Raw genomic sequence first — 25086 nt, forward strand, 5'->3', positions numbered from 1 at the left:
ATTATCTTCTGATCAAAGAATGGATAACAAGGGGAGTTAGTAAGAGGAAATGGGTCCAAGAGACAAGGTTTCCAGGATTTTCTCCTAGTTCTTTTCCCCTCCACCTCTGGACAGAGGCTCACCTATCTTTGTCCTCAAATTCTGGGCACAGACAAGAACTTAATTTAGAGAAACAGGCTGTCCTTCCAGAGAGAATCTTTGACTCTATCCTTCCTTTTTCCCCTGATGAAAGGACATGTGGTTGAGTGGAGAGAACACCCAACCAGAAGTGAGGAGGCATGTGTTTCAATGCAGCCTTTTCAGTGTGAAAAGATGGAGAGAGCAGAGTGGCAGTAATGATTCAGAAATGTGTGGTGGGTTAAAGGAGCACTCATTTATTTATGGAAGAGATGTAGATTGTTTCCTCAGGGGAGCCTGAGAAGCATCCTTAGGGAGAGAGAGGGGCCAGGTCTAAAGAGCTTACCTACTTGGAGGTTTCAGAAAGGGTCTGGAGCTGTCTCATGATCCTTGACTTCCAGGGCCATGTGATTTGTGACTTGCTTTTTAGTGGTTTAGAGAAACAGGGTGGGAAGGCAGTGGCTGGATCCATGCCTGGTCTGATGGTGAGAGAGAAGTCAGACCCTTTCTTGGTACTGACCGTTTTCTCTTGATCCACACTGGTGCTGGAATTTGCAGTAAACAAGGGACTCAGCTGTACAAGTTTAAAGTCTTGGATATTTAATTCTTCTGGGTTCTCAGGCTGCTTCTGGAATTTTGTAAGCTCTGGCTTTACATTGGTCTTTGGCCTGTCATATACAAGGAGAACCTTGTTCTTCAGCTTTTTTCGGATCCAAGGGTCAGCTGAGGCCAGAAGGATTAATGTTTCTTGTAGCTGCATTGAAACAAAGGCTCTAGAACTGGCTTATTCAGGCTCAGGCTGGGAGGGAAGGGCAGATCCAAGGAGAGAGCTCCATTGAGGCTAGGGGATGGTTTCTGAGGACTCATTACCCTCTCCTCCCTCCTGATAAGGAGCAGCAAGTGGTGAGAATGGGTGGGAGAGGTTTGGAAGAGGTAAAGATGAGAAGGAATGGCTTACACTTTTCTTCACAGCTTGGTTCATTTCCACATCTAGAATGTCCAGGAGCAAATGGAACACCTGTAGGCTGCGGACACCAAGGACGCCCTGGCAGAGGCAGAATGAGAACATCTAAACAGCCAGCATGCCCTGAGGAGGGTACCCCATCTGTGCTCTTTTCCATTCTAGTCCCCTGTGAGAGGGGGAGGGACACCCACTGGTTGTCCAGCCAAGTTATCCCTTTCCTTGCCTTTTCGGACCACTGAATGGGGTTCCAGTTCCTATAATTCACCAGAAAGTCAAAGACAATTTCTTCAGTATCTAAGCAGTGTTCTCTCACACCCATCTCCTGTATAGCCACTAACCCCCAACCCTGAAGAAAGGGTTATGCTCAACTGGGCTAGAATCTAAAACAAGCAAGCATGCAATCTCCCCAGACTTTACAGCCCTTACTTTCCCTTAGTAATTCTGCTCAATTTCTCCCTGCCATCAACATACATCAGGAATCAGGCTAGAGAAGCAGAACTGGCCTTACCAAAGAGATGATTGCTTCCTGACGTGCAGTGACATTTGGGTCTGTCAGTTGCCTGTGTAGAAGGGAATGAGTTTGTTGTCCAAATAAGTGGTGGGGAGAGAGAGGCTGATTACTGTTTCTCACAGTCCAGTGAGTTGATATCAGTGAGTGATACTAATTTTGTTCATTTCCCTCTCATGTTTTTGGTCAGGTGAGGGGCTGGGAAAAAGAAGGCTGTTACTACAATTTTCCAGAAGGCACTAAATGATTGTTAGGACTTACCTCTGTCCAGAATTTTATCTTCTACAAGTCTCTTTCATGTTCTTATCTTAATTTGAGCTTTCTAACAACCCTGGGTTGTAGGTTTTATTAGCCCCTTTTTATAGATGAAGAGTCTAGGGGCATGGGCAAGTGATGACTGAGAAACGGTGGCAGGTTCTTAGCTCTCATTGACCCTCCTACTCCCTACCCATAGCCTGGGATTTGGCCCTGGCAGCTACTCACGCTTCCACCAAGTTCATCATCAAAGGCTTCATCTTGAGCTCCTCCACAGTTTCAGCAACAGCCTGCCTCATAGCCTGCAGAGGTATCAAGGTGGGACAACAGAGATTGCAGTGCTGTCCGTTTATTGAACACTTACTTTGTACTACCTATGATTCCTGGCTTGGCGAGCTCATAGTCTTCTGAGGGAAGCAGACAAGTAAATATGCAATTATAGTTCTGTGGTAAGTGTTACAGCTGACCTAAATGTACACATAGGAGGGTCTTCTGACTCAGCTGGAGGACCGGGGAAGTTTCCTGAAGAAGATAATGCCTCAGCTGAAACCAGAAGGATAAGTGGGAGTTAAGACAGAGGGTTGGGGGGAGGAGGGGTGTGGATTTTCTGGGGAGAGCATGTGCAAAAGCCTGGAAGCACGAGAGAGGAGAGGCTGAGGAACAGAAAATAGTTCCGCTTAGCTAGAAGACCAAAATGGGATTCTTCAGGGTAAGGTGCTATGAGTAATCTCACAGGGACAACAGGTATAAATCAGGATATGGTCATCTAAGCATGGCTAGGTGGCTCTGAGGGGAGGATGGTGAGAGATGAAGCTAGAGAATTAAGCAGAGCTCAGGTGGTAAAGGGCACTGTAAACATCCTGAGAGTGTTGGGGAAGGCACTGAAAAGTAGGGTTGAGACACAATTTGACTTAGATTTTAGTAGAGTGTCTTTAGAAATGTGGCTGATTCTGTAATAAGCTATAATAAAGGTAAAAGTGGAAATATAGAGGAAGGCAGGGTTGATTCTGATTATGGCAATTTGGACTAGTTTTGAAAGGAGAAATAATATTTTAGTAGGCAGAGGAGAGAAGTTACTAGTGGGAGTAAATAGCATGAGGCAGTTTCTACCTTGCAGAGGAGGAAGGAATAACAGCATTTTAAACTGAGAGAAATGCCTAAGCAAAGACAAAGTGGCTTACAAATATGGGCTACATTAGGGGAACAGAAGTAGGTTAGGGTAAACAGGATATTTTGGTGGTGGTAGGGGGAGAGGGATGGCAGTGATAGTGGGAACCAAGCCAGGAGGTCTTTAGGGAAGGTAGGCAGGGTCGGGCCACCTGGGCTTGGGAGCTTCTGTTCACTCACCAGGAAGGGTTCATTATGCATTTTCATCCTGAGGAGGTCAAATGTGAGTTCCTCTAGCCCCTGTGCCTGGATCTGTTCCAGTCCAATGGTCCTGAGCATCTGAGTGGCTTCCAAGCGGTGCTAAGGGCAGGGATGGTGAAGGCATGAAGGATAGACTCCCTTCCTCACCTCCCCAGTCCTATCTTAGTGATAAAGAAGAAAGGTACAAGGTAGCTCCAGAACTTACCTCAAGGACATTGGAATGGCACAACTGGTCTAGGACGGCCTGGATGACTGCGCCTGAGTGCACGTACATCAACTTGACCAGCATCCTAAGGGCCTGGGGGGAGAGGGAGCGGGTTGGAGAGGGCAGGGCCAAGAGGAGTCTGGGTGGCCAAGTAGACCTGAGTGAGGGTACAAATTCACGTGTGCATCTATATATACATACATAAATGGACATTGATACAGATCAAATATACCCAAACACATGTTCACTTAGGTGTCCACATGACCCCAAATTCATGCATGTACACATTTATGAAACAGGACCCTGCAGTGTTCCTTGCTGAAGTTCCCTCTCTCTGGGACAAGAATAACAGGATCTATTAAGTCAGCACTCAAGTCAGCAGTGGCCTGTTTCTCCAGTGTTCCCCAGGAGCCCAGCCTCTCTTCTCACACCTTCATCTGCTGGGTCTTGGACCCTTGGCACAGGCTCTGCAGCAGGAATTCTTGGGCTATTTTGCTGCAAGGCTTCAGGAAACCCAAGCATAGGGCTGCTTCCAGGGCTACTTCATTTGATGACTCCTTCATCAGCATCTGCAGCACAGTCACCAGTTTGCTTTCATACTCCACTTGAGTCCTCTGAGAGGGAGATAAAGAAGGTAGAATGGGCAGGGGGAGGGGTTATGTCCTCAGCCAGGCTTTGGGCTTTATAAGAGGGCAATTCATTCCTGCTTCCAGGCTGTTCTTCCTTCTCCCTTCTCCCTAAAATGAATGTCATGTCATCAGATTGTTTCACTCATTTCCCCGTATTTTTGCTGTCACCTACTGGCTTCTAGCCCATATTCCCTCATTTTTCCTTAATTTTATTTCCTGGATCACTGTTAATTTCTTTAATACTTCTGCTGTTTTAATTCCTGGCATTTAAAAAAATACATATACATAATCAATCCAACACCTTTCCTCCAATGACCTTTTCCTCTACCTCAGCCAGTAATTCCCACAGAGCCCTCATCATTACCCATAACTAGCTTCTCCATAATCTCCATCTCATGGATCCCACTGTTGACAGTCACTTCTATCTTTTCAGCTTACTTCCTCTAGTACCCGGTTTGACTCCACAAGGACTAACAATCCATTGATCCTACCATCTTTTCACTGTTAACTCTCTTTCTTCTTTCTAACCAGCTTAAATTCCATGGTACTGCTAATAGTTTGCTTTACCTCAACTCATTTTCCTCCTTTGCTTCACATCAACTCCTTTTCCCCTCTTGCTTCTTTGTACACCCTCAACAAAACCACAATCCTGGCTAAATTCCAAATTTTCACTTACTGTGCCTGTACCTCCTAAAGAAAAACAGTCATGATGACTGGTCTTACTTTAAATATATGAACACACACCTTACATAGACCCTTAATGCTGCCTGATAATCATACTATCCTGAGAGTGAGAATGAAGGAAGAAGTGTTAGAAGTTTCAGAGGAAAGTGGTCCAGAGGAAGGGTGTAAATTAGGAGAGTGGGAAAGAGAATTGCTGTGATTACCAGGCAATGTTAAGAGTCTCTCAGGTTTGCTAGCAGCGCCTACCTCCATATGCTCTTCCTTTCCCCTTGTTGCTGTGGACCATTAACCATCTCACTAAAGCCAGTCTCTCCACTTGTGTGTGTGATTTCATTTTCTTTGACCTTCTCAAGGACATTGCTGCAGCAGTTCTTCCCACTCTCTTCAAAATCATCACTTTTCTAACTACTGGTTCATTCCCCTCAGCAGAAACATGCTGTTATTTTTCTTTTTTCTCCAATGTACGGGTGCCAACTACTACCCTATACAGCAAAACTTGAGAAGTTGTCCATACTTGCTAGCTCCAATTCCTTTTCCTCTCATTCTCTTTTTCTTTTTCTTATTTTTATATTTCACATAATATAGTAATATTTCACACAATATATTTAGTTCATAATAGGGCAATCATATATTTTTGTCCTTTTGTGTCTGGCTTGCTTCACTCAACATAATGTCCTCCAGGTTCATCTGTGTTGTCATATGTTTCACAACTTCATGTCTTAGTGCTGCATAATATTCCATCATGTGTATACTCCACAATTTGTTTATCCATTCATCAGTTGATGGACACCTGGGTTGTTTCCATCTTTTGGCTATTGTGACTAATGCTGCTATGAACATCAGTGTGCAGATATCTATTCGTGTTGCTACTCTCAGTTCTTCTGGGTATACCTAGCAATGGTATTGCCGGCTCCCATGGCAAATCTATATTCAACTTCCTTAGGAACTGCCAAATAGTCCTCCACAGTGACTGTATTATTCTCTTTTAAACCCACCCCACTTAGCCCATCACCACCACCACCCTGTCATAATGGTTCTTTTTAAGATAAGCAATGGTTTCCATATTTTTAAATCCACTTATTCTCAGCCCTTATGTTATTTGATATCATTGATTTCTCTTTTCTCCTTGACAGATTTTCTTTATTTTCACAATACCACACTCTTGGTTGTCTGTGGCTACTTCTCAGTATTTGCTGGTCCTTCCTATTTTTTAAGAAAAATACTTATTTTTTTATTACAGAAGCTGTGAGCTTACAAAACAATCATGAATAATGTGCAGAATTCCCATATATCACCCCTCCACCAACACCTTATATTGTTGTGGAGCAATTGTTACAAGTTATGAGAGAACATCATCAGACTGTGACCACTAACTATAATCTGTAGTGTACATTTGGTATATTTTTTCCATACATCCCTTATTATTAACACTATGTATTAGTATTGTACATTTGTTAAAATTCTTGATAAAACACTCTCATATATGTACTGTTAACCACAGTCCATCTTCCGCCACATGGTTTACTGTGTTATATTGTCCCATGCCTTGTACAGTCTATCCAAAGTGTACACTCAGTGGCTCTCATTTTCATTACAGAGTTGTGCAGTCATTGCCTCAGTAAATTTTTGAATGTTTTCCTTAGTCCAAAAGAAAAAATCCCATACCCCCTCTTATTGCCCACTAGTGTTAATGTAGTACCTTCTTGGACATTGAAGCAATAATATTACAATATTGCTGCAAACTATAGTCCGTAAGTTACATTAAGTGTATTTTCCCCATGTATCACCATATTCTTACCACTCTGTAACAGTGACAAACATTTGTTCTAGTTCATAGAAGAATATTCTTGTATTTGTACTATTAACCACAATCCTCATCTACCTCCAGTTCACTGTTATTCAGTCCCTAAATTATTCCCTAGCATTCTTTCAATTGACATTTACATCCCCAGACCACCCATTTCATCCACAATCCCATTTATAAATCAGCCGAGTTATACTCAGTATAATGTGTTACCATCAACTCTATCCATTTCCATACTTTTACAGTCAAGCTAATTAAAAATTCTACATATATTAAGTATCAGCATCCTTCTTAACCCTCAACTTATCTCCTATTAACCTGTAGGTTTTAATGTGTTTATTCTTCATATTTAGTTCATATTAGTGAGAGCATACAATATTTGTCTTTTCGTGTCTGCCTTATTTCACCATAATGTCCTCAAGGTTCATTCATGTTTTTAAATGTGTCCCAATATCATTTTGTCTTAAAGCAGCATAGTAGTCTATTGTATGGATATACCACATTTTGTTTATCCATTCATCGGTTGACGGACCCTTGGGTTGTTTTCATCTTTTGGCAATTGTGAAAAATACCCCTTTGAGCATCAGTGTACAAATGTCCATTCGTATCCCTGTTTCTGTTTCTTCTGGATATATTCCTAGTAAAGGGATTGCCAGATCATAGGGCAGTTCTATATTCAGCTTCCTGAGGAACCATCAAAATGTCTTCCACAGAGGCTGCACCATTCTAAATTCCCATCTACAGTGAGGGAGTGTTCCTATTTCTTCACATCCTCTCCAGTACTTGTTTTCTATTTTTTGGGTTTTTTGTTTTTGCTTCTAAAAAATAGTCGTCATTCTGTGAGGTGTGAGATGATATCTCATTGTAGCTTTGATTTGCATTTCCCTAATAGCTGGTGATATTGAACATTTTTTCATGTGCTTTTTTGCCATTTGTATTTTTTGGACGAAATGTCTATTTAAAAAGTCTTTTGCCCATTTTTAAATTGGATTGCTTGTCTTTTATTGTTGAGTTGTATGATCTCTTTATATAGCATGGAAATCAAACCCTTATCAGATATGTGGTTTCCAAATGTTTTTTCCCAATTGAGTAGGCTGCCTTTTCATCTTCTTGACAAAATCTTTTGAATAACAAAAGTGTTTAAGTTTGAGGAAGTCCCATTTATCCATTTTTTCTTTTGTTGCTCATGCTTTCGGTGTAAGGGTTAAGAAACTACCACCTACCACCAGGTCTTAAAGGTATTTCCCTATGTTTTTTTTCTGGGAGTTTTATGGATTCTAGCTTTTATATTTAAGTCTTTGATCCATTGTGTGTTAATTTTTGGATAAGGTGTGAAATAGGGGTCCTTTTTAAGTCTAGAAGTGAGAGTCCTCCAACTTTGTTCTTCCTTTTTAAGATGTTTTTGGCTATTTGGGGCCCCTTACTTTTCCAAATAAATTTGGAATTTTTTTTTTTTTTAAAGGAGGTACTAGGGATTGAACCTGGGACTGTGTACATGGGAAGCAGATGCTCAACCACTGAGCTATACCTGCTCCTTCCATTTCTTTTTTAAAAAAAGGCTGTTGGAATTTTTATTGGGATTGCATTTGAATCTGTATATCAGTTTGGGTAGAACTGATTTCTTTTTAATCTTCTAATCCATTAACATGAAATGTTCTTCCATTTATTTAGGTCTTCTTTGATTTCTTTTAGCAATGCATTATACTTTTCTGCATACTTGGTTAAATTTATTCCTAAATATTTGATTCTTTTAGTCACCATTAAAAATGGAATTTTTCCCTGGCTTTCTCCTGAGATTGCTCATTCCTAGTATATAGAAAAACTACTAATTTTTGCATGTTAATTTTGGCTCCTGCCACTCTGCTGTATTCTTTATTAGCTCTAGTAGCTTTGTTGTAGAGTTTTCAGGACTTTCTAGGTATAGGATCATATCATTTGCAAATAGTAAAATTTTACTTCTTTCTTTCCAATTTGAATGCCTTTAATTTCTTTTTCTTCCCTGATTGCTCTTGCTAGAACTCTAGCACTGTATTGAACAACAGTGGTGACAGTGGGCATCCTTGTTTTGTTCCCAATCTCAGTCTCCCTGGCCTTTTAACGTTGAAGTGGCCTGAGTCTCCATTCTTGGTTCTCTTCTTGGTAATCTCATCTAGTTTAATGACATTAAATGCCATCTATATGCTGACAACTCCCAAATTTCTTTCTCTAATTTAGACTTCTAAACTCCAATTTGTATACCCACTACTTACTTGTCATCTCCTTTGGAGGTTCAATAGACATCTCAAGACTGACCTTTTGATATTGCCTACAAACCTGTGCTACCTATAGCTTTCTCCATCTTGGTTGATGAGACAACTCCATCTTTTTAACTGGTAGGGTGAAAACTCTGCCTTCATCCTTGTTGCTTGCTTTCTTTTACAGCTCACATCCAGTTTATCAGAGTTTTACCTTTAAAATATATCCAGAACTTAATCATGCTCATCAACTCCGCTGCTACCACCATGGTCCAAGCCACCATTCTCACCAGGATTGTTACAGTAGCCACTAATTGATCTCCCTCTTCCACTCTCGCCCTACTTCTCCCAGTCATTTTTCAACACAGCTGTTATCAGAGCAGACCTTTTAAAGTATAAGTCAGAGCAGACCTTTTAAAGTATAACTTTTATCATTTCACTGCTCTGCTCAAAAACCTGTTATGGCTCCCTATTCCACTCAAACTAAAAGCCCACATGTTTAAAATAGCTCAAAGTGTAACATATGACTTAGTCTCCTGTTAATTTTTTTACTGCTCTCCTCATTCCCACTCCATTTCAGCTACATTGACCTCTTTGTAGTTTCATGACGATGCCGAGCCTGAGCCTGCCTTAAGGCCTTTGCCTTCTGCCTGGAATGCCTTCTCCCATATCTGCAAGGCTAACCCTCTCACTTTCATGTCTTTGTTCAAATGTCACTTATTGCAAGCCATCCCCATCCCCACTCCTGATCACCTTTGCCCTGCTATATAATTTTCCTCATTGCACTTATCACCTCTAACATACTAGATAATTTTCTCATTAAGTTTATTGGTTATTGTGTGTCTCCTCCCCATTAGAATGTAAGCTCCATGAAGGCATGGATCTTTATCTGTTTGGTTCACTCATATATCCCTAGGTCCTAGAACAGTTTCTGACACATAATAGATGTTTACAATATATTTGTTGAATAAATGAATGAAGAAAGGATTCTCTTTTACATGGGGAAGTGATGGGATCAAAGAGGACCCTGAAGTAGAAAAAAACAAACTCAGTAGGATCAGAGCACTCTTGGTTCCCCTCCCTCCTTGGTAGAAGTTTTCCTTTAATAGGTTCTTTTAGGGATGATAATAATTATGATTACACTTAATGAGCACAGGTGTTATACTAGGTGCTTTATATACATTATCTCATTTAACCTGAACAATGGTATAAGATAGTTATTGTCTCCATTTTTCAGATGAACAAACTGGGGCTCTGAAACCTGGCTATACAGAGGTTGTCTGACCAATACGTGGTAGAGCCATATGCTTCAAAACACCTCTGTAAGGAACTCTGCAAGGACGATGTCTTCCCTGTCAAAACTGGGAACTGTGTTACCTTCTGCCTGACCCACCCCCTGTTCAACTACCTTGTCTTACTTTGCCCCCACTGCTTACATTGTCCCAATCACCTTGTCTTTTGGGACAGCAACCCAGGAGTTCAGAGCCACTCGTAGCCCCATCAGAGTCTCCATCTTTCGACCCTCATTTTGCCCCTTCAGCTGTTTGATGAGAGACTGGATCACATGTTTATTCAGGCAACCTGGACAGGGAGAATCCTCAGGTCAGGGCAGAGCCTCAAGGGGCTGCTACTCTCTGCCAGGTTCTATTTGATTCCACTGTGCCCTCAAGACAGAAGTTCCAGGCACTAGGTGCCAAGGTATGCCCATCTTCCCAGGACAGTGGAGCAGCTGGCTGAGCACAGCTGCAATTTCAGGAGCCATCTCTCTTTCTCTCTCTCCAATTTCTTTTTTCTTTTTAGCCCACCTTCTTCTCTCTGCCCACTCATACCTAGGATAGTTCCCAGATCCTGCCAAATGCTAGTTAGAGTGGGTGTACACTCCACTTCCTCGATCCTTACTCAAATGACTTGAGTACTGGCTGCATTTTTCTCTTTTCTTACCTCCCCCACTCTCCACCCTAGGAGAGGACATACTCACCCAGGATGGCCAGAGTTTGGCAGGCTTCACGCTTCACTTTCTCTGGACCAGTTTGGGCCTGATTTAAAAGGAAGGTGGTGGAAACATAACACAAGGTGATAGAATGACAGCACATTAGAGACCATCTCAGCTTAAGTTTTCATTTTACAGATGAGATAAAGGGAGGCCTAGAGAATGACCTATTCTCAAACAGAATAGAGGAAGGTGGTGCAATGGAGGGAACATTGAACTTGGGAGTCATACTTTTGTTCAAAACCCTATCTGGTATCTAGTAGTCATTTGACTTCTTGAGGCTTACATTTTCTCTTTAGAAAAAAAGCAGATACTAATACTTGTTCCTGGTGTTGTTATGAGATTTAAATGAGATTATGGACAAGAATGTGTACTGTCGGTTGTAAATTGGCATATAAATATGGGGCATTGTTTCAGTCAGAAGTAGAGAATGCACTTAGTCACTGTTCTTTCCTGGCTCTTAGTCCAGAGTCTTTTCTGTTAGGCCAGGGAGAGCTTTAGATTTCCACTTCCCTATTTTTTTAGATCAAGCTGCCCCTGGAAGAAGTCAGGGGCATGAAATGGGAAGCATGCCACATGCTGGTGACTCTCTCCTCACTGTGTCTCCATGGGGAGCCCTGTCTGTGCGCATGTGCCCACTCAGACCCTGTTTCCTCCTCTTCCAAACTTTGTGGTCTCAACTCACCACCTCCCATAGTGCTTCCACAACAAACGTGTCACTGATACGCAGGCACCCCAGAGCCTGCAAGAATGGGTGGGGGAAAGAAGAGGCTTGGATTCCATCTCTGAGTTAACACCCTCTAGCCACAGCTGGAGTTTGTCCTTTGAATACCACCCCATATCCAAGCTTCAGGCAGGTCTGTCTTTCCTCCTCAGCCACCTCCTAACTGTAATCACCCTCCTCCACTGCTGCCCCTTCTCACCTGTGCTGCATAGAGCTGCTCATCCTCTCTGGGAGATTTCAGGCTTTGCGTGAGTTCCTGCCCATCCAAGGCAGCCAGTGGAAAGGAAGAAAGAGAGAAATATAGTTACAGAACTTCAAACTGAAAGGAGCTCATTCAATCCAAACCCCTTTCCTTCTCTCCCTCCATTTTACACACAGGGGTTGAAGGAGAGTATGTACCCAGGTAAGAGCACCCACAGGGAGAGCATCTCCCCCATTCTTCTGCCCATCCTGGTTCCTGACCTTTAATCTTTGCCGCTTCAGGGGGTCACAGGTAGGCTCTGAGAGCCTGGATCCCGTCTCAGATTTTGTAGTCAACTTGCTCATGGGGAGATGGAATTTTTGGTAACGAGTATCTTCTTTGAGGTACCTGTGTGAGAAAAGGCATGGGTAGCCTTGGTCTTCTCAATCCATCCCTCCCTAGATGAGAACCCTTCCTCTGCCACAGGTTCTCAGGGATGACAGAGGAAGACAGATGAGGCCTCTGTGAGATGAGGCCCGAGTTGCACCTTCTACTCAGAGCCCTCTCTGGGATCTGAAGGCTGACTTGCCCCTCTCCCTGCCCCACCCTTCCTTCTTCTCCTCTTTCCTAGAATGTTTGGGGCATGGAGAGTCCATGGAGGCAGGCAGTGCACACCTAGGATGACGTCTCATTTTCTGCAGCATCTTCTGGGCCTCCCGTTCTTCCCGCTGATCATATAGGGTGTGCCAGTGCGTGTAGATCTCCGGCGTCTTGAAGTAGCAGTATGGTACCGAGTTTGGCTTGCTTGGGTGCTGCCTCCAGCACTCCGGACTTGGGGGAAACTCTTCCTTTGGAAGCTGTGGGGTGTGTGTGTGAATGACAGAGCAGTCAGGGGATATTCCTCAGCCAAGGAAAGGGCCAGGGTCCCCTAGGCCCTCACTTGGGTGCTGTGGGTGAGGGAGATATCTGAGTGGCATGGGCAAGTCATTTTACCCGACCAAGGTCTCAGTCTTCTCATCTGTAAAATGGGGCTAATCCTTGCCCTGTACCCCTCCCAAGATTGTTGTGAAGATCAGAAGAGATAAAGATTGCAAAACTATTGGTGATCTGTAAATGGATCTGGGTATACAGTTTAGTTAGGTTAGGACCTTAAGGCCCTTTCGAAAGGTCGTCTGGACAGCGAGGTAAAGAGGTAAGGGGTTAGGGATACATGGAGTAAAGATGGGGGAAGACATGTGACTCCTCATTCATTCAGTCTTTCACAAAATATTTATTGAGAGCCTACTATGTGCCAAGCACTGTGCTAGATGTTGGGATGTAGGCAGCTAGGTGCTGCCCTCATTGGAACTTACAATTTAGTTGGGAAAACAGACCTCAAATAATTTCTCTTGTAATGCTAAAACTGGAGTTCTAATGATAGTGGAGGGATTTGGGTGTGTCAAGGACTTTCTCTAAGGACTGGCTAGGATTTATCTCCTCTTTTCAAGCCTTACTGTCTTTACCACAGGGCAAAGGGACTTCATCCTGTGACTGAGAAGATCACGGTAAGGTTCTCAGGTGGTTATCATGATTCCAGAAAGCAGGGCATTGACTCACTGTGGGTAGGGTCGCTGAATGTAGCAACAAACTAATAAAAGACAGGGCACTCAGTTAAGTTTGAATTCCAGGTAATGAATGTAATATTTGGGACATACTTAATGCATAATTTTTTAGTATAGTTGAAATTCTGAAATTCAAATTTAACTGAGCATCCTGTATTTTATCTGGGAACCCTAACTATAAGGATCCTCATGTTAACTAATAAAATTAACTCCCATTATTAAGCACTTCCTGCAGAACCCAGGTTTTATAGTCTCATAGCCACCCTACAAAAGGAGGTGGGCAGGAGTTGGACTATGATAGGGGAAGCTCCTGGGGCTCGGAAAGAGAAAGTGATTTGTCCACGGTCACACAGAGTCAATGGTGGCACCAGAGGTGAGTGCCTGAGTTCTGTGAGCTGGTTTTAATGGGAGGGGATAGCCTGCTGCTTTCCTACTTTGACAAAGCTCCTGGGGTGGGAAAACGCATCTTACCTGATGGCAGGATAAGGGCAGGTGAACAGGAGCCATGGCTTTTCTGATTTCTGGGAAGAGGGGATAATACGAGTGTGTATATGGTATAAATGAGAGAGCAGTTGCAAAAGTGGGTTAAAGAATCATTCATTTAGGCATTCACTTATTCAGTATTTAGTGAGCACCAGTGCCAGGTATTTTACCAAGCACCAGGGAGATAAGAAGGCATAATTCCTGCCTTTAAGGGGCTCGTAGTCTTCCAGTACCTTTTTCTCAAAATGTCATTGATGGAACAGCAGCATCGATGGAACCTGGGAGCTTCTCAGAAACGCAGAAGGTACATCAGGCCCCACCCTAGACCTACTGGATCAGGACCGTCAGTTTAATAAGATCCCCAGGTGATTACTATGCATGTTGAATTTTGAGAAGCACTGGTCTGGCAGAATGATTCTCAACTTTGGCTGCATATTAGATTTATCTGGGGGAACTTTTAAACATCCCTAGGCCCTACATCAGACTAATTTACTTAGATTCTCTGGGACTGGGATCTAGGCATTTTAAAAAGCTCCTCAGAGGATTCTAATATGCACCTAAGGTTGAAAACCATTGGTCTAATTCAGGGTTTCCCTAACTTAAGCATGCAGTAGACATACCTGGAGAGCTTGTTAAACCACAGATTGCTAGGACCCATTCCCTGGAGCAGGGGTTCTTAACAAGGGATCAATGAACTTGAATTGAAATTCAAAAAACCATTATTCTTGTGGGGACGTGTTGGTGCAGAAGTGATACATTTATTAAATAAAACACAGTATGGTGTGGACTGAGTAAGGGGTCTGTGGTTTTCACCTGACTGGCAAAGGGGTCCGTGGAACAAAAAAAAAGTTAAGAACCCCTGCTCTCGAGTTTCTGACCCAGTCAATCTGGGGTGGGTTCTGAGAATTTCCATTTCTAAGATGCTGATGCTGCTCATCTGGGACCACACTTTGAGAATGACTAGTCTAGTTGGTGATATAGAAATGTTAGTGATTAGGTGGTATCTATGAGGGGCATCTACCCTGGCTGGGAAGATCAGGGAAGGTTTCCTAGAGGAGATTATACACAAGTTGAGTCTTGACTACAAGTAGCAGTTAGCCAGGTAGACAAGGGGAAGAGGTACAGGGACCAATTTATGCAAAAACTTGGAGGTGTAAAAGTTGGGGTAGAGAGCAGGGTGCAGGCATGGGAGCTGATGCTGAGGAGACACATAGATGCCCCGTTTTAGAAGGCGTTGTGGGTCTGTTAAGGGGCTGGAGACCTGCCTCAAGGGCTGTGGGGTGCTACTGAAGTGCTCAGGGGTCTGCTCTCCCCTTTCTATGGATTTGCTGCATTCACCCAGATCCTCTGCCTGGGAGTGGGAACCAGGTAGCTTGTTTTTCCAGGCCCCTGTCCCTTGCTCCATTCTTGTCCATTCCAGCCTCACCTTTGTTTCTTTCTGGATATTCCAGCCACGGGTACTTGAACATCATCCTGGAGATATTGAAGATATTGACTAAGTTGTCACAGGCCATCCTCTTCTTCCTTTGGTGGGGTTAGAGGGAGCCTGGACAGGAGGAAATCTAGGTCCTCTGGAGAGTGGGGGCAGAGCTGGGGGCAACGTGGCTGCTGTGGTACAAGAGGGACCAGAGAGATGCCTGGACCTTTGGAGATAGAAGCTCCGAAGAGCTGAGCAACCAGATCTCCTTGGTAAATAGAACACTCAAGTTCCATTCTTGAGTCCCAGCCCTGGCATCCACCGGACTTTGGACTTGAGCTAGTCACGGTACAGCTCCTCATCTGAAAAGTGGGAAAGTTGGACCTGCCTTACTAACTGCGAGGGCTGTGGCTGAGACATAAAAGAAATAGTCAAAGCACTTAATGAGCTGTTAAATAATTCAAATAAGCCCGTGTTGGGGGCAGGGGTTGTTCTCAGGGATTAGTCACCAGGAAAATGGCGGGGATGGGAAGGCCCCTTTTACACAAAGACAAACACAGACACACACGCACAGTTCCTTGCTGGCGAGAGGCTCCCACATCCTTTATGCAGTCTCCTCTGCGTGGTGAGGAGCTGCCTTCCACACCCCATACCGTTGCATATGCTCTTCCCTCTCCCTGTGAGACCTTTCCTTTCCTTTCCCACTTGCGAAACTCTCCGAAACTCTCCAATCTTTCCGACTCTATTCAAATTTCATCTCATCTCTGAGGTCTCTTCCCCCTGCTCCAGGCTCCCCGCCCCACCCCCACTCTCCGATGTGACTGAAGCCTTGTTTTTGTACAGTTGCTTCTCTTGAAGTGTTTATCATATGTCTTATCTGTTCACAGGTCTGTCTTCCTCACTGGACTGTGAGCTGCTAAAGGTAAAGATTGTGGCTTATTCACCTCTTTTTTCTCCCGGACCTGGTGCCTAGCATGTGGCTGGCACACAGCAGGCAGCTCACTGTAGCAAGAAAACATCAACTCATCAGACTTAACGTCACCAACTCACTGATGTCGTGGGCCCCTGACGTGATGCAGCACTGAGAAAGATGAACATCACCCATGTGCTGTTCCTGCCCAAAATGTTTAACTTGAATCTCATTATGAGGAAACAGGCAAATCCAAATTGAGGAATAGTCTACAAAAATCTGGTTGGAACCCCTAAAAAATATGTCCAGAACCCCTCCCCCCACCAAATAGTATGTTAAAGGACACTAAAAAGGCATGCCACTAACTAAATTCATTTTGTGTACTTAATTGGATCCTGGATTTTTAAAAAAGCTGTAAAAAAGCTATAGTGGATATTATTGGGGCAACTGATGTCATTTGATTATGGACTATAAAATAGAAAATAATGTTCGTCATTGTTAAGTTTCTCAAACATATTGCTTTATGTAGAATGTTATTAGGAGATACATTCTGCAACTTTTAGGGATGAACTTAATCTAAAATGGTTCAGGAAAAAATGTATATGCCACCTACATATATGTGTATATATATGCACATATTTAAAGCAAATGTGGTAAGATGTTATAATTGAATCTAAATGAAGGTATATGGTTTATTCTAGCAAATTTCTGTAGGTTTGAATTTTTTTTTGTTTTTTTTTTAATATTTAAAAAAATTTCTCCCCCCGCCCTGTTGTCTGCTGTGTCCATTTACTGTGTTCTTCTGCATCCACTTGCATTATCCTGTGGCACTGGGAAACTGCGTCTCTTTTTTGTTGCGTAATCTTGCTGCATCAGCTCTTCATGTATGCAGGGAGGCTCTCCTTGGGGGCACACTCCTTGCGCATGGGGACTCCTACGTGGGGATGCCCCTGTGTGGCACAGCACTCCTTGCACGCGACAGCAGCACCGTGCATGGGCCAGCTCACCACACGGGTCAGGAGGCCCTGGGGATTGAACCCCGGAGCCTCCATATGGTAAACCGATGCTCTATCAGTTGGGCCACATCCGCTTTCCGTAGGTTTGAAGTTTTGTAAATTAAATGTGGGGGAAAAAGTGTATGGGCTTTGTCATTAGATGTGGTGGGTTTAAATCTCAATTGTCCCAACTGTGTATAGGGCTAACAATAGTACCTACCCCACAGGGTTGTGAAGATGACGAAGGGTGATGGCTGAGGGGCTGAGCTGGTGCCAGCACTCAGTGCGCACTCAGTTACTGTTATGCTTACATATATCCTCAGTATATGCTCACATGAAGGCACACGCAGATGGGAAGGTTGGACTACTCCCACCTTGAAGATGCTGGTGTAGTTGTGGAAAAACCACAAAAGACCTCATTCTCTTTATTTGAAAGAACTGAGGAATTTTGGGATTGCCAATAAATCCCATTCCAGGGGCAAGGATGGTAGTTAGGAACCCACTGGGAAGCAGATGCAGGGCAGGCTGGGGAAGGGGGGCAGAGTGGGTGAAGGGCCCGCCAAGGTCCTGGAGGAGCTGTGGCAAGGAGTGAGGCAGACTTGTGGGGACTTGGGAATGGGAAGAGTGACTGTGTCTCCCTCCCCACCCTGAGGGGGAAAGTCGCCAGTTACTTTACCTGCTCTATCCTGCCTGTGCACCCTTGTGGGAGAGTTTTTGTTCCCAGCCCTACTTACTGAGCAGGGCCACAGCCCCCAAATCTCTGGTGGCCACCAGACATGTGCAAGCCTTAGACCCCTGCAGGCTTAATGCAGGGAAAGAGGGTTCTCGGGGAGGAAATCAGACCAGGAGCCAGCTTGGTAATTGCTTTGAGAATTTTAATGGAAAGCTGATATCTCACATTTGCCAGTGAGCCTTTCCCCGTGATGGGCTGAGATGGGTGCCTCGACCCCAGGATGTTCCTGTACGACCTTAGTCTTCCTTCTTCCTTCGTCTCTAGAGGCACCCTGACTTCCTTCCTGGTCTTAGAGCCACGGCCAAGCTGAACCCTGAGGGACCAGACGCTCAGAGCCTAGACTGCCTCGTCCACGAGGCAGAGCCTAGGGAGCTCTTTGAGGCTTTAAATGGGGGAGGATTTTCTAACTGCTGCCTTGGGGTTCTTTGGAATTTATGATTTCCAAAGAGGGGTGGGAGTAGAGGATTTGGGGGAGCAGCCTCCCAAGCTTGTTAGGACAAGAGCAAGCAGCAACAGGTAAGTTTGCACACGTTCAGGTTCAAGGTGCTGTCCATCCTAGCTCATCTCCAAAGCGTTGATGTGCTCCCGCACCCATTTCTTCTCTGGGTTGGCACACACCTGGCGGTTCTTTCGTGTGACAAAGCTGTGGGAGAGGAGAAGGGTGAAATCTTGTCAGGGATGGGACAGCCAGCTTTGGGCATGAGGTGGATTGACACATAAGGGGAAGTGATGGTGACATTGGGGTGGGGCATTTTTGGTTCTCAAGATTTTATTTGTGGCCTATAAGGAAAGGACGTTTTCTCTTCTATAGGGTTAAAGGCTCCAAACCAGAAGCAGATTTGTGTGCATTTTAATCCCCACACAAACACAGGCGGCCTGGAAAGTTAAGGGGATATGGAGCCTGAGAAGCCCGAGCATTGAGATGGTCAATCACTAGATTTTTCTCCACACTTCCTCTGTTCCAGACCCTGTGCTGTGTGCTTGGAATGCAGAGAAAGAGGGAGGATTCTGTCTTTCCCAAGGACTGAGTTAAGGCTCAGGAAGTGGGAGATAAGAAGTGGTTAAAAGAACTTGTGGTTGCAGTGCTGATGTGTGCAGGGAGTGCCCTGTCATGCAGGGGAGCCCCATGGGCAAGGAGTGCGCCCCGTAAGGAGAGCCGCTCAGTGCGAAAAAAGCGCAGCCTGCCCAGGAATGGCGCCGCCCACACGGAGAGCTGACACAACAAGATGATGCAACAAAAAGAAACACAGATTCCCGTGCCACTGACAACAACAGAAGCGGACAAAGAAGATGCAGTAAATAGACACAGAGAACAGACAACCGGGATGGGGGGGAAGGGGAGATAAATAAATAAATAATCTTAAAAAAAAAAAAAGAACTTGTGGGAAAGCGGAATAAGCCCAATGGTTAGGGCATCTGCCTACAACATGGGAGGTCTGCGGTTCAAACCCTGGGCCTCCTTGACCCTTGTGGAGCTGGCCCACGTGCAGTGCTGATGTGCGCAAGGAGTGCCATGCCACGCAGGGGTGTCCCCACGTAGGACAGCCCCATGCGCAAGGAGTGTGCCGCATAAGGAGAGCCGCCCAGCACGAAAGAAAGTTCAGCCTGCCCAGGAATGGCGCTGCAACACACAGAGAGCTGACACAACAAGATGACGCAACAAAAAGAAACACAGATTCCCATGCCGCTGACAACAACAGAAGTGGACGAAGAAGAACACGCAGCAAATGGACACCAAGAAGAGACAACTGAGGTGGGGGAAGAGGGGAAGAGAAATAAATAAATTAATAAATAAGTAAAAGAGATTATAAAATAAATAAATAAAAATATATTTAAAAAAAATAAAAGAACTTATGTTTTGGCTTCAGACAACACAGTACCTGGCACAGAGCAGACACTCAGTAGATGGAAGAAGGAAAGATATGCAACTGAGTCTAGATTTCACCTCTTACATGTTGGATCACCTTGGTCAAACCACTGAGAGCCTCTGAGTAAATTGGTTTACCTCCTACTTTGTACAATTGCTGTGAAGCTCAAATGAGATGAATGTGTGAAACAGTTTTGAAAAATACCATACGTTTGTTATGAATGTTGGACTGCTGTGGACCCCTGCTTTGGCGTGGATCACAGCAGAATGAGAGCACAGGTCTACGTACGAGACACCACGGCTCAGAGGGGTTGAAGGCCCAGAGACTTTGGCAGTGTCAGAGCACTTCTACCAACAAATCAGCCAAAACGTGGAGGTCCCTGAGAGCGAGGGCGCCTTCCCTCCACAGGTGTTGGTGGTGTCACTGGAGGTATGAAAGGCTGGGGGTCACGAGGCTCGGGTTAGCTGCTCACCTGACCTGTCGTCCGGGGAGCCCTTGGGCCCGGGTAGCAGTGCTGCCACTTCACATGCTACTCGTGGGTCAGCCCTGCCTACCTGGACCTTTGGCATTTGGGCTTCTTTAGGATGTTTTCCTACATATTTCTGAACTCAAATGTTTTCAAAGTGAAGGCTTAGGTTGTCTGGTGGGAACAAGGATTCCTTGGTTCTCCCTTGTGCTCCATTGGGGAACACACTTGCTCTCAGGGCAGCTGCTTCCCCTTTTCTGAGCCTCACTCTGACCCCCTTTACCATCTCTCTCTCTCTCTCAAAACTTTTTATTATAGAAACACACACAACTCAATTTCCCACTTTAACTACTTTCAAGTGTACAACTCAGTGGCACTAATTACATATACAGTGTGACTGTCTCTTCTACCCTGGTGTGCACGAGGGAGCAGAAGGGGTATTCTGGGCTCTTCTGCCTCCTAGTGATTGTTTCCTACTTTGGGGTGCGGCAAAGCTTTGACATAGACCCTACTCTGGGTCAGCCAGGAAATCCTGCCAAACTCGCCGTCTTCTCTGTGGGCCTGTGGCCTGTACCCGGGACCGACACCTGGGGGGAGTGTTGCTCAGGCCTCCGTTTCCTCCTCCTCCTCCCTGCAGGGGATGATACCGAACAGCCCCGCCTTGCAAAGCCTTCTCTCCCTGACCCCATTTCTGGGACCCTGCACTTACCTGAATTCCCTCCTCCCTCTCTGCCTGCTCAGTATGTTTGGGCGCCTCCCCCCTTACCTGCCCCTTAAGAGCAGGTGTTGTCAAAGTTGCTGCCCTTTTCTCAGTGCTCTTTCCATGGTCTCGGGGTGCCTAATAATGCTTTTTGGATAAGTAACTGAAGGAATGAATTGCACTCACCTGTCACTTCTATGTATATATTTAGATAACGATAAATCAACACTTATTGGGCACCTACTTTGTGCCAATCAATATTTTAAGCATTTTGTTATTCTCAGTGTGACCCAGTGAGGAATGTACTTCCATTAGCCCATTTTATAGATGAGAAAATTGTGCCTCAGAGAAGTTAAATGACCTGCCTAAGTTCATGCACAGCCAAGTGGCAGGACTGGGAATCTATCAAAGGTAGACCAGACTAGATGGTGCTTTATTGCTTTTTTTTTTTGGAAGACCCCTTCTTTTTATGAAAGAATGTCACATCTCTATCCTTGACACCTTTTTCTCAGCTACCAGCCCTTCGTTTCACAGCCCTGCTCGACATTTCCACAGGGCTCTTTTGCTAGCACCTCAGGCTCAAACTAACCCGAACTACACAATCTCTCTTTCCCCTTTAAGCAGTTCTTCCTGCGGACTCATAGCCATCTGGGTTGAAATGGTGAAATCCTCAACCACTCTCTCTTCCTTGCTCCTGACCTCACATCACCTGCTGGAGCTTGCTAATTCCACCTTGAAGATTTCTCACCCCTTTCTCTCCTTTCCTTTTCCTTCAGGCGAAAGACCAACTTTGAAGACTTGTACCTTTGCCAGTGTCAGAATTTTTAGACTAAAAATTTAGCCCTCATATAGGAAACTTTGTGAATACCCCATTCTCATTCTTCAGATTTCTATTGTCTTAAATTTCCTAAACAACTGTCACTAACCTCTTTGCTACAGTAATAAGAGGAGTCTTCATAGACAGGCTGCATCTCTCATTTACTGTGGAACTTTGAGCAAGTCACTGAGCCTCCCTGAGTCTCTTTCATTACCTGAAACATGGTTATGCATACCTCTTAGGGCTCTTATGTTGACATTTATAGATAAAGCATGGAAGATACTGGACACCTGGAAGGCACTTCCTATGTAGTAGGGATTATTATAATTTTCTAAGTGTGCTAGTTTGCATATCTAAAGGAGAATCTAATTTTATTTAATTTTAGATTCTCCAATCAATAATTTTTTATTGTTTCATGTTTTTTACTTGACTGCAACTAGGCCCAGACTGCTGCCCTCTCCAGCCTAATTTCTTTGGAGTTGTAGGTGGTGTTGCCTGTGTCTGGGTATGGCGGACGGTGGGACTCTAACCAGAAAAGGATGACTACCATTTTTCCCCACGCAGGGGCACTCCAGGGGCACATCAGTAAAATTCTGAGAACCTAGACCAGAGTTTCTTAACAAGGAGTCCATGAGCTTGAATTGAATTTAAAAAAAAACATTCTTCTTGTGGGGATGTGTTTGTGTGGGTCTGATATATTTATTAAATAATATACAGTATAGTGTGGACTCAGTAAGTGCTCCATGGTTTTCACCTGGCTGGCCAAGTGGTCCGTGGAACAAAAAAGGTTAAGAGCCACTGACCTAGATGCTTAGCCCATCAGAGTGGGCAGGATCCTCCAAGCACACCTTGTGTAGCCCTCCTATGTTAGAGCTGGGGAAACTGAGGCTACAGGAGAAGCCATGGCTATTAGAGCAGCTGGGGGATAGGATGGAGTGGGCAAATCACTCCCTCAGAAGGGCTCCTGGGGGACTGGGTCTGCGAACAAAAGGTGTCCCTTCCACATCCCCCTGGAGGGCTCCACAGGGCCGACACTTACACGACTGCTGGGTTGGAGCACTTGCCGCTGGTGTAGAAATACTCCTTGAGGTGGGCGCGGGGCAATGGGCGGGAGGTATAGGCAAAGCAGCAGGGTGTGGTGTCTGAGGCATCTGGGAAAAGGAAGGAAGGAAACCCTTTAATTCACTGCCAGTGCACACTGGACATTGTCCTAGGACTGTGTATGCTCTATCTTGAATGAATTCTCATCGCCATTTGGCAGAAACTGTCCCTTGTCCAAGGCCCCACAGTGGCAGATTGCGGATTCCAACAGAGCGCTGGAGGGACTCTCCCCTCTGCCTCGTCAGATCTTTGAGTCCAGCTTGTCTTCTTCCCTGTACGCCAAGCCCCTGACCTGGGCCCTCAGCGCAAGCCTGAGTCTCCTCCTGGCTTGTCCCAGGCCCTCTCCCCTCATTCTTGCCCTTCCAGGACCTCAGTGGATTCAGAACTAGGTTTCTTTGGGACCTAGGGTGGTGCAGCAAGGCTTCCAAAACTCAGGCTCTGTGAATCAGCCAGGACCTCTAAGAGGGGCCTAAGGATGCATATTGAATCCTAGGAGTCCCTGGCCGAGCCACAGTGAGGAGGACTGAATGGAGAGTCCTCGTTGGTCAATTCAGGATGACAAAAATGTCAGTTGCCATTTCCCAGCAGAGCAATAGTGTCTAAGAGCCAGATCTGGGTTTGAGTGCCAGTTCCCCCACTTTCTAGCTGTGTGGACTTGGGCAAGGTACTTAACCTCTCTGGGTTTCTATTTCCCCGTTTGTAAGTTAAGAACAACTACTCAAAGAGTAGTTGTGAGTATTAAGGTACATGTAAAGCAATCAGTACAATACTTGACACAAATTATTTAATAATCATTAGCTACTATTTTCTCAAGCCCCAGGAGGGATTAGTGGTTACAAGTTTCTTAGAAACCCTGCTGGTGACAGACATGCACCAGTCAATCAAGTTTCAAGGTCAACTTGAGCTGTCCCTGCTGGCAAATACACACAGCACCAGGCTGTACTCAGTGAGCACCTATAGACTCCAGGGTAGAATTTGAAGACAGAAAAATTCATCAGGGGTCCCAGCCACCAAGGGGCTTAGAGATCTATCAGGGACAACTGGACATCTGGATAAAATAATACATAGGAATGTAAATAATGAGGTTCAGCAGTAAATGCTACAGTTGAAAATGGGTGATGTCTGAAACAGTTGGAGGGGCGGGGAGGGCATTCTAGGCAGAGGGTCTGACTCTGGGGGCTGCGGTGGTCAGCCGTGGACTTACATGGGGAGGTAGATACCAGGGTGCAGAGGGCGGCAGTGGTGAGGAGGACAGCGACAGCAGCTGCGGAGGCCTTCATGGTGCTGTGAGCAGAGGCTGCAGGAGACTTCCCAGGTGGCGTCTCGGGATCCTCTGCTAGTCCAGATCAGGCCAGCCCTTTATAAATTGTCAGGGCCAGTAAGGGGGACTCCTCAAGGGGAGTTTCCAAAGCAGCAGCCAAGCATTGGCTGATATCATAGTGAAATTATACAAAACGGAAAAGAAAACTGAAATAGCCCCCGGAAATCTGAGTGTCTCTCTCTCCCTCGCTGCCCTCCCATCCAGGGTGAGCTCACCAGTTCCCCCTCTGCCCTTAAGAGGAGCTAGCCCGAGCTCGGGTAGCTGTAAGCCTCTTCCTCCGCTGGTATCCTCGGCCTCAGGTCCAGGGTCCTCCCCAGAGAGCAGGGAGCTGCTTCCCTCGGGACAAGGAGAACGGGCAGGTGGGACAGGACCAGAAGCCACTGCATCTTCCCTTGGTTGCTTTTGAAGTTCTTGCTCACGCACTGCAGATCTGCACCTTCCCTCTCTCATCCATGAAAGGTTTGATTGAGAAGGGTGGAGAAAGGGGATCCTCTTGAGATAAAGTCCCCCAAGGAGGTTAGAGCTTCCTGTGGCTGGGGCAGTGGCTCTCAACTGGGCATTGGGATCTTTTCACAGGTAGGAGTTGCAATGATTTCTCCTGGGGTGGTTTCTTGCGTTCATCGGGGTCACCCCCATTAATGTGCTGAGTGATCTTTGGGAAAATTACTTAATGTCTTAGAGCTTCCATTTCCTTGTTTATAAAGTGGGATGATTGGTTATAAGCTTGTTGAGAGACAGAGATCTCTGACAGCACACGCTGCCATTATTAGCTACCTTTTACTGAGGACTTGTTCTGTGCCAGGCACTGTTTTAAGGGCTTTGTGTGTCAGCTCATTTAATCCTCAAACCAACCCGGTGAAACAGGTACTATTATAATCCCATTTTACAGATGAGGAAACTCAGTAAATGCTGGGATCCCCATCCCATTTCAAAGATCTCCTTGAGACTTGAGTATAAAAGTTACAGAATATAAAAGCTGTGAAGGACTTTAGGATCATTTATTCTACATAA

The 25086-nt window shown here is 45.1% G+C and overlaps 2 protein-coding genes across 2 annotated transcripts; both read right to left on the reverse strand.

The window, feature by feature from the left end:
• Window positions 1–354: 354 nt before the first annotated feature.
• On the reverse strand, window positions 355–15421 carry HEATR9 (HEAT repeat containing 9). Its single transcript, XM_058283182.1, has 15 exons — window positions 15174–15421; window positions 13736–13785; window positions 12339–12520; window positions 11945–12071; window positions 11682–11738; window positions 11444–11500; window positions 10747–10804; window positions 10219–10349; window positions 3849–4031; window positions 3418–3510; window positions 3192–3311; window positions 2073–2146; window positions 1590–1641; window positions 1076–1162; window positions 355–871 (listed from the first exon to the last, which is right to left on the reverse strand). The coding sequence occupies exons 1-15, from the start codon at window positions 15259–15261 to the stop codon at window positions 464–466; spliced, it is 1767 nt and encodes a 588-aa protein (XP_058139165.1). The 5' UTR covers window positions 15262–15421; the 3' UTR covers window positions 355–463.
• A 2724-nt stretch (window positions 15422–18145) lies between these two features.
• On the reverse strand, window positions 18146–24118 carry CCL5 (C-C motif chemokine ligand 5). The gene is made up of 3 exons (XM_004449434.5): window positions 23959–24118; window positions 22693–22804; window positions 18146–18445 (listed from the first exon to the last, which is right to left on the reverse strand). The coding sequence occupies exons 1-3, from the start codon at window positions 24032–24034 to the stop codon at window positions 18358–18360; spliced, it is 276 nt and encodes a 91-aa protein (XP_004449491.1). The 5' UTR covers window positions 24035–24118; the 3' UTR covers window positions 18146–18357.
• Between the last annotated feature and the right edge of the window lie 968 nt (window positions 24119–25086).

The sequence above is a fragment of the Dasypus novemcinctus genome, chromosome 21 (assembly GCF_030445035.2).
Source record: "Dasypus novemcinctus isolate mDasNov1 chromosome 21, mDasNov1.1.hap2, whole genome shotgun sequence".
NCBI classification, from domain to species: domain Eukaryota; kingdom Metazoa; phylum Chordata; class Mammalia; order Cingulata; family Dasypodidae; genus Dasypus; species Dasypus novemcinctus.